This window comes from Ornithodoros turicata, chromosome 3 (genome assembly GCF_037126465.1).
Source record: "Ornithodoros turicata isolate Travis chromosome 3, ASM3712646v1, whole genome shotgun sequence".
NCBI lineage: Eukaryota > Metazoa > Arthropoda > Arachnida > Ixodida > Argasidae > Ornithodoros > Ornithodoros turicata.
The window spans coordinates 7,294,528-7,311,382 of record NC_088203.1 but is presented as its reverse complement, the minus strand read 5'-3'; the positions used below and the strand labels follow the sequence as shown (position 1 = coordinate 7,311,382).

The window sequence follows — 16,855 nt, the reverse complement described above, 5'->3', positions numbered from 1 at the left end:
GGTGACCTCATGGTTATTGGTTGCATTCTGTTGATTAAAACGTTCCCTCGTCCCGTCGATAGCTCAGTTGGTAGAGCGGTGGACTGTAGAAGGTTGTTTACTCCCTAGCGGACATCCATAGGTCGCTGGTTCGAATCCGGCTCGACGGACGTAGCTTTTCTTTCGTCAGGGATATATCGCCTATGCCCAAACATTAAGCAGGTGACCTCATGGTTATTGGTTGCATTCTGTTGATTAAAACGTTCCCTCGTCCCGTCGATAGCTCAGTTGGTAGAGCGGTGGACTGTAGAAGGTTGTTTACTCCCTAGCGGCCATCCATAGGTCGCTGGTTCGAATCCGGCTCGACGGACAGTAGTTTTCCTTTCGTCAGGGATATATCGCCTATGCCCAAACATTAAGCAGGTGACCTCATGGTTATTGGTTGCATTCTGTTGATTAAAACGTTCCCTCGTCCCGTCGATAGCTCAGTTGGTAGAGCGGTGGACTGTAGAAGGTTGTTTACTCCCTAGCGGACATCCATAGGTCGCTGGTTCGAATCCGGCTCGACGGACAGTAGTTTTCCTTTCGTCAGGGATATATCACCTATGCCCCAACATTAAGCAGGTGACCTCATAGTTATTGGTTGCATGCTGTTGATTAAAACGTTCCCTCGTCCCGTCGATAGCTCAGTTGGTAGAGCGGTGGACTGTAGAAGGTTGTTTACTCCCTAGCGGACATCCATAGGTCGCTGGTTCGAATCCGGCTCGACGGACAGTAGTTTTCCTTTCGTCAGGGATATATCACCCATGCCCGAACATTAAGCAGGTGACCTCATAGTTATTGGTTGCATGCTGTTGATTAAAACGTTCCCTCGTCCCGTCGATAGCTCAGTTGGTAGAGCGGTGGACTGTAGAAGGTTGTTTACTCCCTAGCGGACATCCATAGGTCGCTGGTTCGAATCCGGCTCGACGGACAGTAGTTTTCCTTTCGTCAGGGATATATCACCTATGCCCGAACATTAAGCAGGTGACCTCATAGTTATTGGTTGCATGCTGTTGATTAAAACGTTCCCTCGTCCCGTCGATAGCTCAGTTGGTGGACTGTAGAAGGTTGTTTACTCCCTAGCGGACATCCATAGGTCGCTGGTTCGAATCCGGCTCGACGGACAGTAGTTTTCCTTTCGTCAGGGATATATCACCTATGCCCGAACATTAAGCAGGTGACCTCATAGTTATTGGTTGCATGCTGTTGATTAAAACGTTCCCTCGTCCCGTCGATAGCTCAGTTGGTAGAGCGGTGGACTGTAGAAGGTTGTTTACTCCCTAGCGGACATCCATAGGTCGCTGGTTCGAATCCGGCTCGACGGAGAGTAGTTTTCCTTTCGTCAGGGATATATCACCTATGCCCGAACATTAAGCAGGTGACCTCATAGTTATTGGTTGCATGCTGTTGATTAAAACGTTCCCTCGTCCCGTCGATAGCTCAGTTGGTGGACTGTAGAAGGTTGTTTACTCCCTAGCGGACATCCATAGGTCGCTGGTTCGAATCCGGCTCGACGGACAGTAGTTTTCCTTTCGTCAGGGATATATCACCTATGCCCGAACATTAAGCAGGTGACCTCATAGTTATTGGTTGCATGCTGTTGATTAAAACGTTCCCTCGTCCCGTCGATAGCTCAGTTGGTAGAGCGGTGGACTGTAGAAGGTTGTTTACTCCCTAGCGGACATCCATAGGTCGCTGGTTCGAATCCGGCTCGACGGACAGTAGTTTTCCTTTCGTCAGGGATATATCACCTATGCCCGAACATTAAGCAGGTGACCTCATAGTTATTGGTTGCATGCTGTTGATTAAAACGTTCCCTCGTCCCGTCGATAGCTCAGTTGGTGGACTGTAGAAGGTTGTTTACTCCCTAGCGGACATCCATAGGTCGCTGGTTCGAATCCGGCTCGACGGACAGTAGTTTTCCTTTCGTCAGGGATATATCACCTATGCCCGAACATTAAGCAGGTGACCTCATAGTTATTGGTTGCATGCTGTTGATTAAAACGTTCCCTCGTCCCGTCGATAGCTCAGTTGGTGGACTGTAGAAGGTTGTTTACTCCCTAGCGGACATCCATAGGTCGCTGGTTCGAATCCGGCTCGACGGACAGTAGTTTTCCTTTCGTCAGGGATATATCACCTATGCCCGAACATTAAGCAGGTGACCTCATAGTTATTGGTTGCATGCTGTTGATTAAAACGTTCCCTCGTCCCGTTGATAGCTCAGTTGGTGGACTGTAGAAGGTTGTTTACTCCCTAGCGGACATCCATAGGTCGCTGGTTCGAATCCGGCTCGACGGACAGTAGTTTTCCTTTCGTCAGGGATATATCGCCTATGCCCGAACATTAAGCAGGTGACCTCATAGTTATTGGTTGCATGCTGTTGATTAAAACGTTCCCTCGTCCCGTCGATAGCTCAGTTGGTAGAGCGGTGGACTGTAGAAGGTTGTTTACTCCCTAGCGGACATCCATAGGTCGCTGGTTCGAATCCGGCTCGACGGACAGTAGTTTTCCTTTCGTCAGGGATATATCACCCATGCCCGAACATTAAGCAGGTGACCTCATGATTATTGGTTGCATGCTGTTGATTAAAACGTTCCCTCGTCCCGTCGATAGCTCAGTTGGTAGAGCGGTGGACTGTAGAAGGTTGTTTACTCCCTAGCGGACATCCATAGGTCGCTGGTTCGAATCCGGCTCGACGGACAGTAGTTTTCCTTTCGTCAGGGATATATCACCCATGCCCAAATATTAAGCAGGTGACCTCATGATTATTGGTTGCATGCTGTTGATTAAAACGTTCTCTCGTCCCGTCGATAGCTCAGTTGGTAGAGCGGTGGACTGTAGAAGGTTGTTTACTCCCTAGCGGACATCCATAGGTCGCTGGTTCGAATCCGGCTCGACGGAGAGTAGTTTTCCTTTCGTCAGGGATATATCACCTATGCCCGAACATTAAGCAGGTGACCTCATAGTTATTGGTTGCATGCTGTTGATTAAAACGTTCCCTCGTCCCGTCGATAGCTCAGTTGGTGGACTGTAGAAGGTTGTTTACTCCCTAGCGGACATCCATAGGTCGCTGGTTCGAATCCGGCTCGACGGACAGTAGTTTTCCTTTCGTCAGGGATATATCACCTATGCCCGAACATTAAGCAGGTGACCTCATAGTTATTGGTTGCATGCTGTTGATTAAAACGTTCCCTCGTCCCGTCGATAGCTCAGTTGGTAGAGCGGTGGACTGTAGAAGGTTGTTTACGCCCTAGCGGACATCCATAGGTCGCTGGTTCGAATCCGGCTCGACGGACAGTAGTTTTCCTTTCGTCAGGGATATATCACCTATGCCCGAACATTAAGCAGGTGACCTCATAGTTATTGGTTGCATGCTGTTGATTAAAACGTTCCCTCGTCCCGTCGATAGCTCAGTTGGTGGACTGTAGAAGGTTGTTTACTCCCTAGCGGACATCCATAGGTCGCTGGTTCGAATCCGGCTCGACGGACAGTAGTTTTCCTTTCGTCAGGGATATATCACCTATGCCCGAACATTAAGCAGGTGACCTCATAGTTATTGGTTGCATGCTGTTGATTAAAACGTTCCCTCGTCCCGTCGATAGCTCAGTTGGTGGACTGTAGAAGGTTGTTTACTCCCTAGCGGACATCCATAGGTCGCTGGTTCGAATCCGGCTCGACGGACAGTAGTTTTCCTTTCGTCAGGGATATATCACCTATGCCCGAACATTAAGCAGGTGACCTCATAGTTATTGGTTGCATGCTGTTGATTAAAACGTTCCCTCGTCCCGTCGATAGCTCAGTTGGTGGACTGTAGAAGGTTGTTTACTCCCTAGCGGACATCCATAGGTCGCTGGTTCGAATCCGGCTCGACGGACAGTAGTTTTCCTTTCGTCAGGGATATATCACCTATGCCCGAACATTAAGCAGGTGACCTCATAGTTATTGGTTGCATGCTGTTGATTAAAACGTTCCCTCGTCCCGTCGATAGCTCAGTTGGTGGACTGTAGAAGGTTGTTTACTCCCTAGCGGACATCCATAGGTCGCTGGTTCGAATCCGGCTCGATGGACAGTAGTTTTCCTTTCGTCAGGGATATATCACCTATGCCCGAACATTAAGCAGGTGACCTCATAGTTATTGGTTGCATGCTGTTGATTAAAACGTTCCCTCGTCCCGTCGATAGCTCAGTTGGTGGACTGTAGAAGGTTGTTTACTCCCTAGCGGACATCCATAGGTCGCTGGTTCGAATCCGGCTCGACGGACAGTAGTTTTCCTTTCGTCAGGGATATATCACCTATGCCCGAACATTAAGCAGGTGACCTCATAATTATTGGTTGCATGCTGTTGATTAAAACGTTCCCTCGTCCCGTTGATAGCTCAGTTGGTGGACTGTAGAAGGTTGTTTACTCCCTAGCGGACATCCATAGGTCGCTGGTTCGAATCCGGCTCGACGGACAGTAGTTTTCCTTTCGTCAGGGATATATCGCCTATGCCCGAACATTAAGCAGGTGACCTCATAGTTATTGGTTGCATGCTGTTGATTAAAACGTTCCCTCGTCCCGTCGATAGCTCAGTTGGTAGAGCGGTGGACTGTAGAAGGTTGTTTACTCCCTAGCGGACATCCATAGGTCGCTGGTTCGAATCCGGCTCGACGGACAGTAGTTTTCCTTTCGTCAGGGATATATCACCCATGCCCGAACATTAAGCAGGTGACCTCATGATTATTGGTTGCATGCTGTTGATTAAAACGTTCCCTCGTCCCGTCGATAGCTCAGTTGGTAGAGCGGTGGACTGTAGAAGGTTGTTTACTCCCTAGCGGACATCCATAGGTCGCTGGTTCGAATCCGGCTCGACGGACAGTAGTTTTCCTTTCGTCAGGGATATATCACCCATGCCCGAATATTAAGCAGGTGACCTCATGATTATTGGTTGCATGCTGTTGATTAAAACGTTCTCTCGTCCCGTCGATAGCTCAGTTGGTAGAGCGGTGGACTGTAGAAGGTTGTTTACTCCCTAGCGGACATCCATAGGTCGCTGGTTCGAATCCGGCTCGACTGACAGTAGTTTTCCTTTCGTCAGGGATATATCACCTATGCCCGAACATTAAGCAGGTGAGCTCATAGTTATTGGTTGCATGCTGTTGATTAAAACGTTCCCTCGTCCCGTCGATAGCTCAGTTGGTAGAGCGGTGGACTGTAGAAGGTTGTTTACTCCCTAGCGGACATCCATAGGTCGCTGGTTCGAATCCGGCTCGACGGACAGTAGTTTTCCTTTCGTCAGGGATATATCACCCATGCCCGAACATTAAGCAGGTGACCTCATGATTATTGGTTGCATGCTGTTGATTAAAACGTTCCCTCGTCCCGTCGATAGCTCAGTTGGTAGAGCGGTGGACTGTAGAAGGTTGTTTACTCCCTAGCGGACATCCATAGGTCGCTGGTTCGAATCCGGCTCGACGGACAGTAGTTTTTCTTTCGTCAGGGATATATCGCCTATATGCCGAAACGTTAGGCAGGTGACCTCATGGTTATTGGTTGCATGCTGTTGATTAAAACGTTCCCTCGTCCCGTCGATAGCTCAGTTGGTAGAGCGGTGGACTGTAGAAGGTTGTTTACTCCCTAGCGGACATCCATAGGTCGCTGGTTCGAATCCGGCTCGACGGACAGTAGTTTTTCTTTCGTCAGGGATATATCGCCTATATGCCGAAACGTTAGGCAGGTGACCTCATGGTTATTGGTTGCATGCTGTTGATTAAAACGTTCCCTCGTCCCGTCGATAGCTCAGTTGGTAGAGCGGTGGACTGTAGAAGGTTGTTTACTCCCTAGCGGACATCCATAGGTCGCTGGTTCGAATCCGGCTCGACGGACAGTAGTTTTTCTTTCGTCAGGGATATATCGCCTATATGCCGAAACGTTAGGCAGGTGACCTCATGGTTATTGGTTGCATGCTGTTGATTAAAACGTTCCCTCGTCCCGTCGATAGCTCAGTTGGTAGAGCGGTGGACTGTAGAAGGTTGTTTACTCCCTAGCGGACATCCATAGGTCGCTGGTTCGAATCCGGCTCGACGGACAGTAGTTTTTCTTTCGTCAGGGATATATCGCCTATATGCCGAAACGTTAGGCAGGTGACCTCATGGTTATTGGTTGCATGCTGTTGATTAAAACGTTCCCTCGTCCCGTCGATAGCTCAGTTGGTAGAGCGGTGGACTGTAGAAGGTTGTTTACTCCCTAGCGGACATCCATAGGTCGCTGGTTCGAATCCGGCTCGACGGACAGTAGTTTTTCTTTCGTCAGGGATATATCGCCTATATGCCGAAACGTTAGGCAGGTGACCTCATGGTTATTGGTTGCATGCTGTTGATTAAAACGTTCCCTCGTCCCGTCGATAGCTCAGTTGGTAGGGCGGTGGACTGTAGAAGGTTGTTTACTCCCTAGCGGACATCCATAGGTCGCTGGTTCGAATCCGGCTCGACGGACAGTAGTTTTTCTTTCGTCAGGGATATATCGCCTATATGCCGAAACGTTAGGCAGGTGACCTCATGGTTATTGGTTGCATGCTGTTGATTAAAACGTTCCCTCGTCCCGTCGATAGCTCAGTTGGTAGAGCGGTGGACTGTAGAAGGTTGTTTACTCCCTAGCGGACATCCATAGGTCGCTGGTTCGAATCCGGCTCGACGGACAGTAGTTTTTCTTTCGTCAGGGATATATCGCCTATACGCCGAAACGTTAGGCAGGTGACCTCATGGTTATTGGTTGCATGCTGTTGATTAAAACGTTCCCTCGTCCCGTCGATAGCTCAGTTGGTAGAGCGGTGGACTGTAGAAGGTTGTTTACTCCCTAGCGGACATCCATAGGTCGCTGGTTCGAATCCGGCTCGACGGACAGTAGTTTTTCTTTCGTCAGGGATATATCGCCTATATGCCGAAACGTTAGGCAGGTGACCTCATGGTTATTGGTTGCATGCTGTTGATTAAAACGTTCCCTCGTCCCGTCGATAGCTCAGTTGGTAGAGCGGTGGACTGTAGAAGGTTGTTTCTCCCTAGCGGACATCCATAGGTCGCTGGTTCGAATACGGCTCCACGGACAGTAGTATTTCTTTCGTCAGGGATATATCGCCTATATGCCGAAACGTTAGGCAGGTGACCTCATGGTTATTGGTTGCATGCTGTTGATTAAAACGTTCGCGCGCCCCGTCAATAGCTCAGGTACGCTCAGTAACGTTGGGTAGAGGAACCCACCGGCCATGCCGTCCGAATGATACCGAGATAGACAAAAAATGCACGGCCTCATACGCGAAATACTCGTGTAGACATTCACTTACCGAACGAACTCTTAGTGTAGATGGCTGGAGGTGTTCCTGACATATAAGCGGTACATGAATGTTGCGAAGAGCACATTCGGTCATAGTGAGTTTTCGTGCTGTCTTAGTGCAGTAGAACTGCAAATTTGAAAGGTACGTACTTCCGAAGAGAGTCAGGTTTAACTCGACCGAGAGGAAAACACATTCGGGGCGAATCAAATTTTATCCGAGAAAACCCGGAGTGACGTATAAAAGTGTGTTCCGCTTTGTACTTGGCTTTCCAGGAGGCTATGGAGGAATAGGAAACATTCCTCCATAGAGCCAAACCATTTAGGGGACCGAAATAAATAACGTGCCATCATATCGCGCATGCCCAGAGCGCAAGCAGTGCTTTGCGCACTGAGCGGTACGAATTATTTATTTGGTTGGGGCGGCATGACGCTGAGGTGCGCTATCATAACACTCCCTATTAACGAATGTTGTTGTACACCAGTAGGTCTTCAACAATGACTGTTCGGAAAAACACGTACGGACAGTGTCTCTATTCCTTTGAAGTGGCTGATGCGATCGTTAAGCTTCTATTCCACAAATTATTCTTAATCCCATTCAATCCAGCACAGCTTGCATTTGACAGCACCCTTTACCGCATCGCTTTCGTAAAGACATCATCCACTACACCGCCGAGGTGAACGCCCTGGGATTTCGCAGAAGGCCCAATATCGACACACTTCCCCATGAAGTCGTCCCAGGATGCACGATATAGAGCACGAGCAACATGCTCATATTGGGAGGAAAGCACCTCGCTGAATAACAGCTAGTGTGCTTCTAATCTATACTAAAACTTGGTTATTTACCGGCCCTCTATAGCAATCTTACTTGGCGATCCAGCCGAAACACCAGCAAACCAACTCCCCGGATCAGAAACTGACTCTATAAGGAACTGTATAATGAACACATTCATCACCAGGAGGCATTCCTCTCGCGACTCCGACAGCCTTATTAGCAACAACGCTGTCTCCACGCCAGTTCATCCACATTCATGTATTCAGGCAACGCGCCACCGTTTCAGCCTCGCCGTATAGTTACTGCCATATCCACGCCAGCCGGATTCGGTAAGCAACTGTGACGGAAGCTGACAGCTATTCAGCCATCACGTCTCTACAGTCTACACGATCAACTGGAGTTATGGGAAACCTGCGACCGAGCGTTTCCCTTAACGCTCTTGTCACGGCGTGTTGGGAGAACGTTATATGAGCTTGGAGAAAGAAAAGTATAGGGGGCGCGAGAGTGGCATACGTATAAGGCAAAGTGTTGTTTGAGATGCCAGAGTATATTGCATTGTTGTTTTCGCTCGCGATAAGTTTTTCGGTTAAAACCTAATAATAAAAATTTTAAAAAAATTCCGACGCATGTATGTATCATTTATGGGAACGGCATTTTAACGTATTAACATTTCCGTCGCAATATTCTAAGCATTGCACCCCATGTAGGCATGCGCCTTATTTCAAATGGCTCTGACGAGTACTCGATTTTATCATCAGACACGTTTACCCGTTGTTATCGCTCATGAAAATATAACGATCAGGGAAAAAAAAACGTCCTTCATTGGCAGAGAGCAAAGCTACGCGAAAATATATCCGAATATCAACACGCATTATATGGGATATTGTGTGCATAGAGACACATTCTCTCCTACTATTCGTTTATCATGAGCCCGTCACAACGGTTGTGCTGTCTGTGCTGTGCTGCGGTTGTGTTGTCTGGGTGTTTTGATTGGGTTTTCCTCAGACGCTTTAAGACAAATGTCGCTACAGCTGCCTGTGAAGTCGGCCCAGCACGCACGACTCCCCCCTTCTCTCCTGCGATAGACGTGACGTTGCCCGCCTGAGCGAGGCCGACTACGGCAAGCAATTCCAGCACCACGACGACCACCACTGCTAACGTGCGTTCTGGTCGTCTTGTCCAAAGAATGACACGCGACAAAAAAAAAAGCACACGATTGAGCTGGGCTTCCGTTTTTCAGGGTTACGAATTCGGGATATAAATAACAACAGGACTAAATTGAACTCGCCCATGTAAAGACAAGCGACACGGTAGAGGATGTGGTTTTGCCTAACACGTGCCCTACGATCACCAGAATTAAGACGTTGCTGCTTAAAAAGAAAAAAAAAAGAAAAGAACGACGGAAAGAGGAAAAAGAAAAAATTACAAAAACTTCTGCTAGGGGACATCCTTTAATTCTTGAGTCCTTCAACACTTCTCACATAGAAGATGAAAGAAGAAAGTCACTTCCTTCTTTCATCGTTAATTTCTTAGGCAATTTGAGGCTTTGTATGTATTTGTCCCTTCTATGTTCTTCCAGCCTCAGAACATCAGTTCTCTCTTGCTCACATAGAAGCTGCGCAAAAAAAGGAAAAGGATAAGGAAACGAGGACCAAGATCCCAGTCCTGCAATAGCAGAACTCCCTGAACGGTCTGGGTTTCCCCTTTTTCTTCTCCTTAAGTCTCCAAACTTCCCGTTCAACTCCCAAAACATTATCTTCCCTCCTTACGAACAGAAGAACAAAAACCACAGTTTTTTCCCCCCACTATTTTGCCCAACAAGTCCCGCAGTGAGAGGGAAAGCAACCGTCCCTGCGAGGGAACGAACGAAGATAAAGACGAAAAGGAAACACTGCGTTCAATTAGGCAGACCCCACCATCTTCACGCTAATAACCCACCACTCTTCGTAGATTGAACATGCTCCGTGCAAGTCGGGACGGAGACAAACTCTGATTTTCGCGCTTGGTCTGTCAGAGAATGTGCTCGGACCAGTTCCGACCAAACGAACTCCACGTCATTTGAACGGCAAAAGTCGAGCGATGTTTCTTCAATAGACCTCTACCCGAGAAACACCATCATGACGTTGGTAGACAGATGGAAACCGAAACAAACCGGAAAGGGAGGGCAGGGTTCCGCGACTGGGCACTTCGCTGCCTCCTATAGATCTCTCCTTGTTTGTAAACAAATGACGTCATAGTGTTCGACAGCGCCACCGGTTTGGTAGAGTTGAACTATGCTCGAAGATATGGGGCGGATACGGTCGCGCCCGAAAACCACGGTCTTGAGGGGATTACGATGATCCCTGAAAGGGACGCGACCTTCGGTTCTACCTTTCTTTCAATAGGAGGCAGCAAACAAGTGCTAATTCGTGGAAACCAGCTCTCCGCTTCCGATCTGTTTCGGTTTCGGTCTGTCCACCAACGTCATGATGACGTTTCTCGGGTAGAGGTTTACTGAAAGAGAAGTAGGACCGAAGGTCGCGTCCCCTTCAGGGACCATCGTAATCCCCTCAAGACCATGGCTTTCGGGCGCGACCTTGTTCGCCACTAGCTTCGAGCGTAGTTGAACTCTACCAAATTGGTGGCGCTGTCGAACACTATGACGTCATTTGTTTACGAACAGGTAGAGGCCTATCCATAAACTCTAGTGAAGTCTGCTGCCACTCATTTCATTGATTTTGGTCGTTGGAGGCCTACGTGTTTGTGTCGTCTATGCTCGTTTATTTTAATACATCAGCTGTTTTCGGAAGATAAACTTTGCCAAGTATACTATGAAGCGGTGCCGAAGATTACCGTATCGGTCTAATGCACACGTTTCTTGACGCGATAGTCACTCTATAAGCACGACGCTGGGGCTACAAGCAACGCGCGGATGCTGAGCTGCCAAATATCGCCAAAGAAACATCTGCCAGCAACGCCGTTCTCACGCGGCGCCTCTATGCGAGTAATACCGCCAGCTCGAACGCATCTCCACAAGATTAAAGCTGAGTGCAAGGGAAGCACTCGAACGCTAAGACCATCTTAGCCTGAGCGAGCAATGCATGCAAGGCTTCCCTGATTAGGGATATGAGGGAAACGCTATACCTGCCGTATTAATGAGAGAGCAATCGGGAAAAGACGAAGCGTTGTCAGCATTCTTTTTCTTTTTTTTCTTTTTTTTGCAATCACGCTACTAATTATCTCTCGGCTCGGTACTAATTAGTCCCGTGGGACTTCGTAAAATTGCTGGATCATCTTCATCTCGGCTCTAACTGAATACATCGTCGTGGGTATGTGTGCTTTTATGAAGCTACGACACCCGCTGCGTTCGTTAAGTTGCGGGGAGATGCCTTCAGGTTTTTTTGAAAAAAAAAGAAAAAAAAAAGAAAGGAAAACATGTTGAGACGCAGGAAGCTGGTTTTTCAGTTGGAGTGGATAACTTTCGGCGCTCGGAGTCGGGTCGAGGGTGCCCTGGAGGGTACTAGAAGAACTCTGGACGAGAGGTGAAACACGAACAGATAGCCCTTGCACAATTAAGCTTAGTGGCCCTTCTCCCAAGTTTCCTCAATGAAAAAAGTCCTTCAACGAAGCTCCCTTTTTGAAGATGAGTTATGGCTCTGCTGAACTGAAGTGTTTCCCACAATTTCCAGTGGTCAAAAGACGGTCATTGCGAACTTCCACTTTGCACAAGGTGCACGCGGTGAACAGTATCAGCGGCTTTTTGGTGTGTTTGAAGCTTTAAAGGGGTCGCCATCAAACATGTACGTATATATCACTGCCTTATTGTATGTATGCTGCAGAATAATGAGACATAAAGAGTTATTCTCAGGACTGCGTAACGTTTTCAATTCCCCCTGAAGTCGGCCCCTGACACTAACTCCCTGTCACCCTCACTCCTTCCTGATGTCCTCTTACCGTCTGTCTGTACGCCGTTCATAGACACAGTCGCTTCGCGGCGCTAACACACGCACACACACAAGATGCAGACTTTTGAGCAGAACGGTACAGCGAGCAACGACTTCGGAGGGGCGAGAGCCTTGACCATTCCTACTGGCTCTCAGAGGCACGTGACTTCCCCCAGTGCCGCTGCTCGCGAGAATCGGAAGCCTCATTGGCTGAAGTGCGAGTCGAGTGGCTACAGAACTGGTTTCGATATTTGCGGCACGGACTTTACCACGCGCTTTTTTTTTTGTAATATGCATTGCTTTTCAGATCTGCCTCACCAATTTTCGAAAGTTTCCAATTCATATTTTTTTTCTTCTAAACTAGTTTATCACGCATCTCTGTCATGCTTTCGCTCTAAAAGATGGGTTATAATGTTCAATGTCGTTGCAAATAGCCGCCCCATACATCGATACATCCAACAGGATTCGGGGCGAGCTGTCATAAACCCTTTAGTGTTCCATGACGTCACACTTGAGCTAGGCGCAAAGCCTTGTACATTATATTTTATTACACATGGGAACGCGCCAGACGTGCCTCGTGCGTGCATTGAAAGCCTAGGCGGTTCAGGTGTGCGCTGATCCAGTTAAATACTTCGCCATATCTGAAGAGGATGTAGCGTACCAGTTTCTTGCTTGACCAACCGAGGGCGCAAGGAAGCCGATAACGCGAGATAAGACCAATATTGATACTGTGGGTGGCGACTTCAGCCATGTATAGCAGTTTACGGCGTCCCAAGCATCAGAAGGGCAACCCAACAATCGGTCATGTTCATCAGAAATGGCTCCACCACAACAACCATGGTGGTGCTGGTGGTGGTGCTGGTGGTGGTGCTGGTGGTGCTGCTTCTGGTGAAAGGGCCCGGCAGCCGCCGCCTGACAACCACGGCAATATACTAATGTGTTTCTTTTCAGCCAAAGGGTGTGAAAGAGGGTAGCAGAGGAGGTGCGCGCGCTCGATGAGGTCGCGTGAAACCGGTAAAAAAAATGAGGGTGTGAAAATAAAAAAAGGTGTTGCCATATGGTAAAGGGAAATCTACATAACTGCGACGAACAGAAAGCATAATGAAGGGAGAAGCGAGGCGAGGTACTCAGAAGTGAATCATGGTGATGTTGGCCCTTGACCAACGAATGGGAATGGAGGGAGAGACTTACCGTCCAGGAGGATCTCCATTGTCACGGAAGAAGACGGTTTCGTTTCCCCAGACGAAGGTGACATTCATGAGGTATTGAAGAAAGACGGAGCCATTGATGGGTATCATGGCTGAACAGACGCCGGACACGTTCGGACAGAGGTCTTGGTGCATGTTGTGCAAGCCCTGAGCCATCGTGAAGATTGATTTCTTCACAAACTCTACTTTGGTGTCCTGCTTGTGTCCTCTTCGTAAGGACTCTCTACCTGAAGGGAGAAAGGCGCATGTCAATCAACTGAGAGTTTACATCGCTGTAGGCAATGAGTCTTCAACTGTCCCTATCTAAGTTCCAAGCCGTTAGCCAGTATGAAACTCTTTCCTAGCCTTAAATACTAAGGTGTACAGAGCCCTCTGTTGGATACTTTGAAAATGCTACTCGGCGCCTTCGAGATCATGCACGCCTCGTGCATGGGCATAAAGAGTGAAGAAACAGGTCCATTCCAGCGTTCTTACAGAACTCGTGTGAAAAAACAGCCTCGCACATATTATACAGGGTATCTCAGTTAAATCCCCGGGCTAAATAATTCGCGAACGGGTGCACCAATCGGAGAACATTCTTTTTTACGAGTATCTGTCCGATACCACTTACAAGCTGCGTGCCGTTTGAATGAGTGGGAGGCGTTCATTATTTAAATACAAATTCAAATGAGTTTCTTGAAAAACATAACTTCTAAAGCAAGGCGCCGTCGGCATTCATTTGAATTTTTATTAAATAATGAGCGCCTCCCACTCATTCACACGGTGCGCAGCTTATAGGTGGTACCGGACAGATACTTAGAAAAAAGAAAGTTCTTCCATTGGTGCACCCGTATGCGAGTTATTTAGCCTGCAGATTTAACTGAGACACCCTGTACATGACCACAGATACTTACTTCCGCACTAAAAGTTACGGATACTTCTAGCATACTTAAATAACTTTCTTTCTAATCTAATCTGATCTATCAATAGCTCTAGCGCATAAAGAGCGCGCTACGTATAATCAACATCGTACCTGTGCACGTCCTGTTGTACTGCCTGGACTGCGGCCCTATGCCCAAGGAGCAGTTGAAGCGTACTTCCCAGAATTCTTTGAACCATGGGTTTCGTGTGTTGTTCATGGGGTTGAGACCGAAGTAATAATTGTCGAAGTTGTAGTCGTAGTTGGCGTGGAAGCGGATGGAAAGGCTGCCCACGGATTCTGCTTCCAGGTTCTTGACCACATCGCCACGGTCGGACCAGCCATCACTATACGTGAGAGAAAACATGTCAGATGTTAGACATCGATACATTGCACCAGGGTTGCGGAATGGGATCACCCATTCCGAGGAATGGAGGTTTGTGATAATTCCATTCCTTTCAATTCCTCGGAATGAAAAGGTACTGGTCAATTCCCACTCCTGGAATGGCTTGGCAACCCAATTCCATTCCTTTAATTCCATCAATAAAAGAAAAGGGGCAGGTAACCGTGCTGGGTAGCCATTACCCGTCACGGAAAAAGCAAAAAGACAAGGTTATTTCGCCCTTGACCGTGTGGTACACAGACCAGTCGATTCCAATTCCATTCCCCCTGTGAAAAAAAAAAATGCCTAATTCCATTCCATTCCTAGGATAGGTTCCGCCATTCCATTATAATTCCATTCCGGGCTCTGATAAATCTGGAATGATTCCGGAATCATTCCAACCCCGGAGTCGCAACTCCGCAACCCTGCAATGCACATCAATGATCGTAGACTACAATATCGCATCAACGGAAGATTAGCACGCAGTACGTATTCGCGGTATTTGTCGGCAGTACCCATCAGTGCAAGCGCGCGGTTCGAGGAACGCATTTTGGTTATCTACATAAGCTGGAAGGTTGCGTAGCTACGAAGTGATAGAAGTCGAATACGTCATTAGGGTAGGAGTAGTCGGTAAAGTAACTTACAGACTATCTGTTAAGGAATAGAACAATTTAAACATCTACTACGGAAAACGCACAGCGCTTCAACGTATGCGTCGATGTTGTGGTGAAGGACAGTTCAGAACAAGGCGGAGAATTCTGGGAGACGCCCATCGCATTTTTTGCAACCGTGTAGACACGGAGACAATCAGACCCTTTAAAGAATAGTTCAAAAGCAACCGAGCTGGTGGTATACATCCACAACGAAAAACTGGAGACCGTAGGGACGAGAATAAATTCGTTAACAACGAGAATTAGCCGAGCCAGGCCGCAATTATGGACGACACAAACATGTAAGCCTCCTACGGCTAGTTACTCGAAAGAAGAAATTCGCCGGTTGCATTAGAAACTTTTCTTGGACATTAAAACGTGCAAGACGAGCAAATGTGCATTATTTCACCTCATCATCGTTGCTGCTCGACAACGTGTACAATCTATAAATAACTTTTGTAATCACACCTGTTATGCTGAAGCGGTCGTGTTGAAAACCGGTTAAAAGTCACTCCATGAAAATTTCAATCGAAGAAAAAAAAGAAAAGAGCTCATGGTGAGAAAAGCTCACCAAGATTGAGAAGTCAACACTCTGAATTCACGGTTATGTCATCACCACCCAATCCCCATTTTATTGAAGGTAAGGTATGCCGCACGTCGCACTGTGCAGAGTGCACTGTGCAGGATGGTATAGCTCTAAAGTAAAATGCGTCGGCCGGGAATCGAACCCGGGCCACCCGCGTGGCAGGCGAGTATTCTACCACTGAACCACCGACGCCTGGGCAAGTGGACGGTCAACTAAATTTTGAGCGCGAAAGAGTTGGCTGGCTCTATCGAGGTCAGCAGATCTATTTTCGGCTTGCGCGATACGCGTGTCCAGCTACTCAGTACGCACCAGAAGCACTTCTTGCTCGGGCTCTCTGAGCAGGAGCGGGGGAAAAAAAATGCCCCGGAGTCGCGAACGGCTCTTTTGTCGCATCATCCGAACTTGACGCTCTCGTGGAGGGCAAAAAAGAAAAAAAGAAAAAGTGCCCGACGTAAAAAGGACAATATAAAAAAAAGAAACGTCCGTCGAGCCGGATTTGAACCAGCGACCTATGGATGTCCACAGGAGAAACCTCTACAGTCCACCGCTCTACCAACTGAGCTATCGACGGGACAAGGAACATACTTATGCAGGGTTCGCCAAGGAAACTTGAGTGAAAGTAGTGCATGGCCTAGTTTCGCACGTGGTCAGTGAATGGCGATGCACGGCCCAGCCGCGCCCTCTCAGCGATATTCGGGCGGATGACATATCACTCACTCACTCACTCACTCGCTCACTTCATTTTCATCTCTCTCTCTCTCTCTCTGTCTTTCTGTCTTTCTCTCTTTCTCTCTCTCTCTCTGTCTTTCTGTCTTTCTCTCTTTCTCTCTCTCTCTCTCTCTCTCTCTCACACTCTCTCTTTCTTTTCAAAGGTGGCGAACCGAAACCGATCGACAGCTCTCTTGACAATTTAGCGCCCGCTGGAACTGCTCTCATGAAATTAATTAAAGACACCAAGACTTGAAATGTTCTGTGCGCGAGCATACAGGGTGATGAAGGAACGAATAACCGCGAGACACGGGACACGAAGACAAGTACAAGAGTTCTCAGAGAGTTCTCTGAGAACTCTTGCGCTTGTCTTCGTGTCCCGTGTCTCGCGGTTATTCG

At 48.0% G+C, this 16,855-nt stretch overlaps 1 protein-coding gene and 26 non-coding genes across 28 annotated transcripts in view; 24 read left to right on the top strand and 3 right to left on the bottom strand.

The window, feature by feature from the left end:
• LOC135387916 (metabotropic glutamate receptor 5-like) overlaps window positions 1-16,855 on the bottom strand; it is a 347,669-nt gene that overhangs the window by 47,552 nt on the left and 283,262 nt on the right. For both annotated transcript variants that reach the window (XM_064617127.1, XM_064617129.1), the window contains 2 exons: window positions 14,245-14,477; window positions 13,216-13,459 (listed from right to left, as the gene is read on the bottom strand). In XM_064617127.1, coding sequence (XP_064473197.1) covers window positions 13,216-13,459; window positions 14,245-14,477 — 477 coding nt within the window. The remainder of the gene's footprint in view (window positions 1-13,215; window positions 13,460-14,244; window positions 14,478-16,855) is intronic.
• Trnay-gua (transfer RNA tyrosine (anticodon GUA)) lies at window positions 53-149 on the top strand. Its single transcript has 2 exons — window positions 53-89; window positions 114-149. It is a non-coding gene; the product is annotated as a tRNA-Tyr (tRNA).
• On the top strand, window positions 253-349 carry Trnay-gua (transfer RNA tyrosine (anticodon GUA)). The gene is made up of 2 exons: window positions 253-289; window positions 314-349. It is a non-coding gene; the product is annotated as a tRNA-Tyr (tRNA).
• Trnay-gua (transfer RNA tyrosine (anticodon GUA)) lies at window positions 454-550 on the top strand. The gene is made up of 2 exons: window positions 454-490; window positions 515-550. It is a non-coding gene; the product is annotated as a tRNA-Tyr (tRNA).
• Window positions 655-751, top strand: Trnay-gua (transfer RNA tyrosine (anticodon GUA)). The gene is made up of 2 exons: window positions 655-691; window positions 716-751. It is a non-coding gene; the product is annotated as a tRNA-Tyr (tRNA).
• Trnay-gua (transfer RNA tyrosine (anticodon GUA)) lies at window positions 856-952 on the top strand. Its single transcript has 2 exons — window positions 856-892; window positions 917-952. It is a non-coding gene; the product is annotated as a tRNA-Tyr (tRNA).
• Window positions 1,250-1,346, top strand: Trnay-gua (transfer RNA tyrosine (anticodon GUA)). The gene is made up of 2 exons: window positions 1,250-1,286; window positions 1,311-1,346. It is a non-coding gene; the product is annotated as a tRNA-Tyr (tRNA).
• Window positions 1,644-1,740, top strand: Trnay-gua (transfer RNA tyrosine (anticodon GUA)). The gene is made up of 2 exons: window positions 1,644-1,680; window positions 1,705-1,740. It is a non-coding gene; the product is annotated as a tRNA-Tyr (tRNA).
• Trnay-gua (transfer RNA tyrosine (anticodon GUA)) lies at window positions 2,424-2,520 on the top strand. The gene is made up of 2 exons: window positions 2,424-2,460; window positions 2,485-2,520. It is a non-coding gene; the product is annotated as a tRNA-Tyr (tRNA).
• Trnay-gua (transfer RNA tyrosine (anticodon GUA)) lies at window positions 2,625-2,721 on the top strand. The gene is made up of 2 exons: window positions 2,625-2,661; window positions 2,686-2,721. It is a non-coding gene; the product is annotated as a tRNA-Tyr (tRNA).
• On the top strand, window positions 2,826-2,922 carry Trnay-gua (transfer RNA tyrosine (anticodon GUA)). Its single transcript has 2 exons — window positions 2,826-2,862; window positions 2,887-2,922. It is a non-coding gene; the product is annotated as a tRNA-Tyr (tRNA).
• On the top strand, window positions 3,220-3,316 carry Trnay-gua (transfer RNA tyrosine (anticodon GUA)). The gene is made up of 2 exons: window positions 3,220-3,256; window positions 3,281-3,316. It is a non-coding gene; the product is annotated as a tRNA-Tyr (tRNA).
• On the top strand, window positions 4,579-4,675 carry Trnay-gua (transfer RNA tyrosine (anticodon GUA)). The gene is made up of 2 exons: window positions 4,579-4,615; window positions 4,640-4,675. It is a non-coding gene; the product is annotated as a tRNA-Tyr (tRNA).
• On the top strand, window positions 4,780-4,876 carry Trnay-gua (transfer RNA tyrosine (anticodon GUA)). Its single transcript has 2 exons — window positions 4,780-4,816; window positions 4,841-4,876. It is a non-coding gene; the product is annotated as a tRNA-Tyr (tRNA).
• Window positions 4,981-5,077, top strand: Trnay-gua (transfer RNA tyrosine (anticodon GUA)). Its single transcript has 2 exons — window positions 4,981-5,017; window positions 5,042-5,077. It is a non-coding gene; the product is annotated as a tRNA-Tyr (tRNA).
• Window positions 5,182-5,278, top strand: Trnay-gua (transfer RNA tyrosine (anticodon GUA)). Its single transcript has 2 exons — window positions 5,182-5,218; window positions 5,243-5,278. It is a non-coding gene; the product is annotated as a tRNA-Tyr (tRNA).
• Window positions 5,383-5,479, top strand: Trnay-gua (transfer RNA tyrosine (anticodon GUA)). Its single transcript has 2 exons — window positions 5,383-5,419; window positions 5,444-5,479. It is a non-coding gene; the product is annotated as a tRNA-Tyr (tRNA).
• Trnay-gua (transfer RNA tyrosine (anticodon GUA)) lies at window positions 5,586-5,682 on the top strand. The gene is made up of 2 exons: window positions 5,586-5,622; window positions 5,647-5,682. It is a non-coding gene; the product is annotated as a tRNA-Tyr (tRNA).
• Window positions 5,789-5,885, top strand: Trnay-gua (transfer RNA tyrosine (anticodon GUA)). The gene is made up of 2 exons: window positions 5,789-5,825; window positions 5,850-5,885. It is a non-coding gene; the product is annotated as a tRNA-Tyr (tRNA).
• Trnay-gua (transfer RNA tyrosine (anticodon GUA)) lies at window positions 5,992-6,088 on the top strand. Its single transcript has 2 exons — window positions 5,992-6,028; window positions 6,053-6,088. It is a non-coding gene; the product is annotated as a tRNA-Tyr (tRNA).
• Trnay-gua (transfer RNA tyrosine (anticodon GUA)) lies at window positions 6,195-6,291 on the top strand. Its single transcript has 2 exons — window positions 6,195-6,231; window positions 6,256-6,291. It is a non-coding gene; the product is annotated as a tRNA-Tyr (tRNA).
• On the top strand, window positions 6,398-6,494 carry Trnay-gua (transfer RNA tyrosine (anticodon GUA)). The gene is made up of 2 exons: window positions 6,398-6,434; window positions 6,459-6,494. It is a non-coding gene; the product is annotated as a tRNA-Tyr (tRNA).
• Trnay-gua (transfer RNA tyrosine (anticodon GUA)) lies at window positions 6,601-6,697 on the top strand. Its single transcript has 2 exons — window positions 6,601-6,637; window positions 6,662-6,697. It is a non-coding gene; the product is annotated as a tRNA-Tyr (tRNA).
• Trnay-gua (transfer RNA tyrosine (anticodon GUA)) lies at window positions 6,804-6,900 on the top strand. The gene is made up of 2 exons: window positions 6,804-6,840; window positions 6,865-6,900. It is a non-coding gene; the product is annotated as a tRNA-Tyr (tRNA).
• Window positions 7,007-7,102, top strand: Trnay-gua (transfer RNA tyrosine (anticodon GUA)). Its single transcript has 2 exons — window positions 7,007-7,043; window positions 7,067-7,102. It is a non-coding gene; the product is annotated as a tRNA-Tyr (tRNA).
• Window positions 15,870-15,940, bottom strand: Trnag-gcc (transfer RNA glycine (anticodon GCC)). The gene has a single exon. It is a non-coding gene; the product is annotated as a tRNA-Gly (tRNA).
• Trnay-gua (transfer RNA tyrosine (anticodon GUA)) lies at window positions 16,230-16,319 on the bottom strand. Its single transcript is given in 2 exon segments — window positions 16,230-16,265; window positions 16,283-16,319. It is a non-coding gene; the product is annotated as a tRNA-Tyr (tRNA).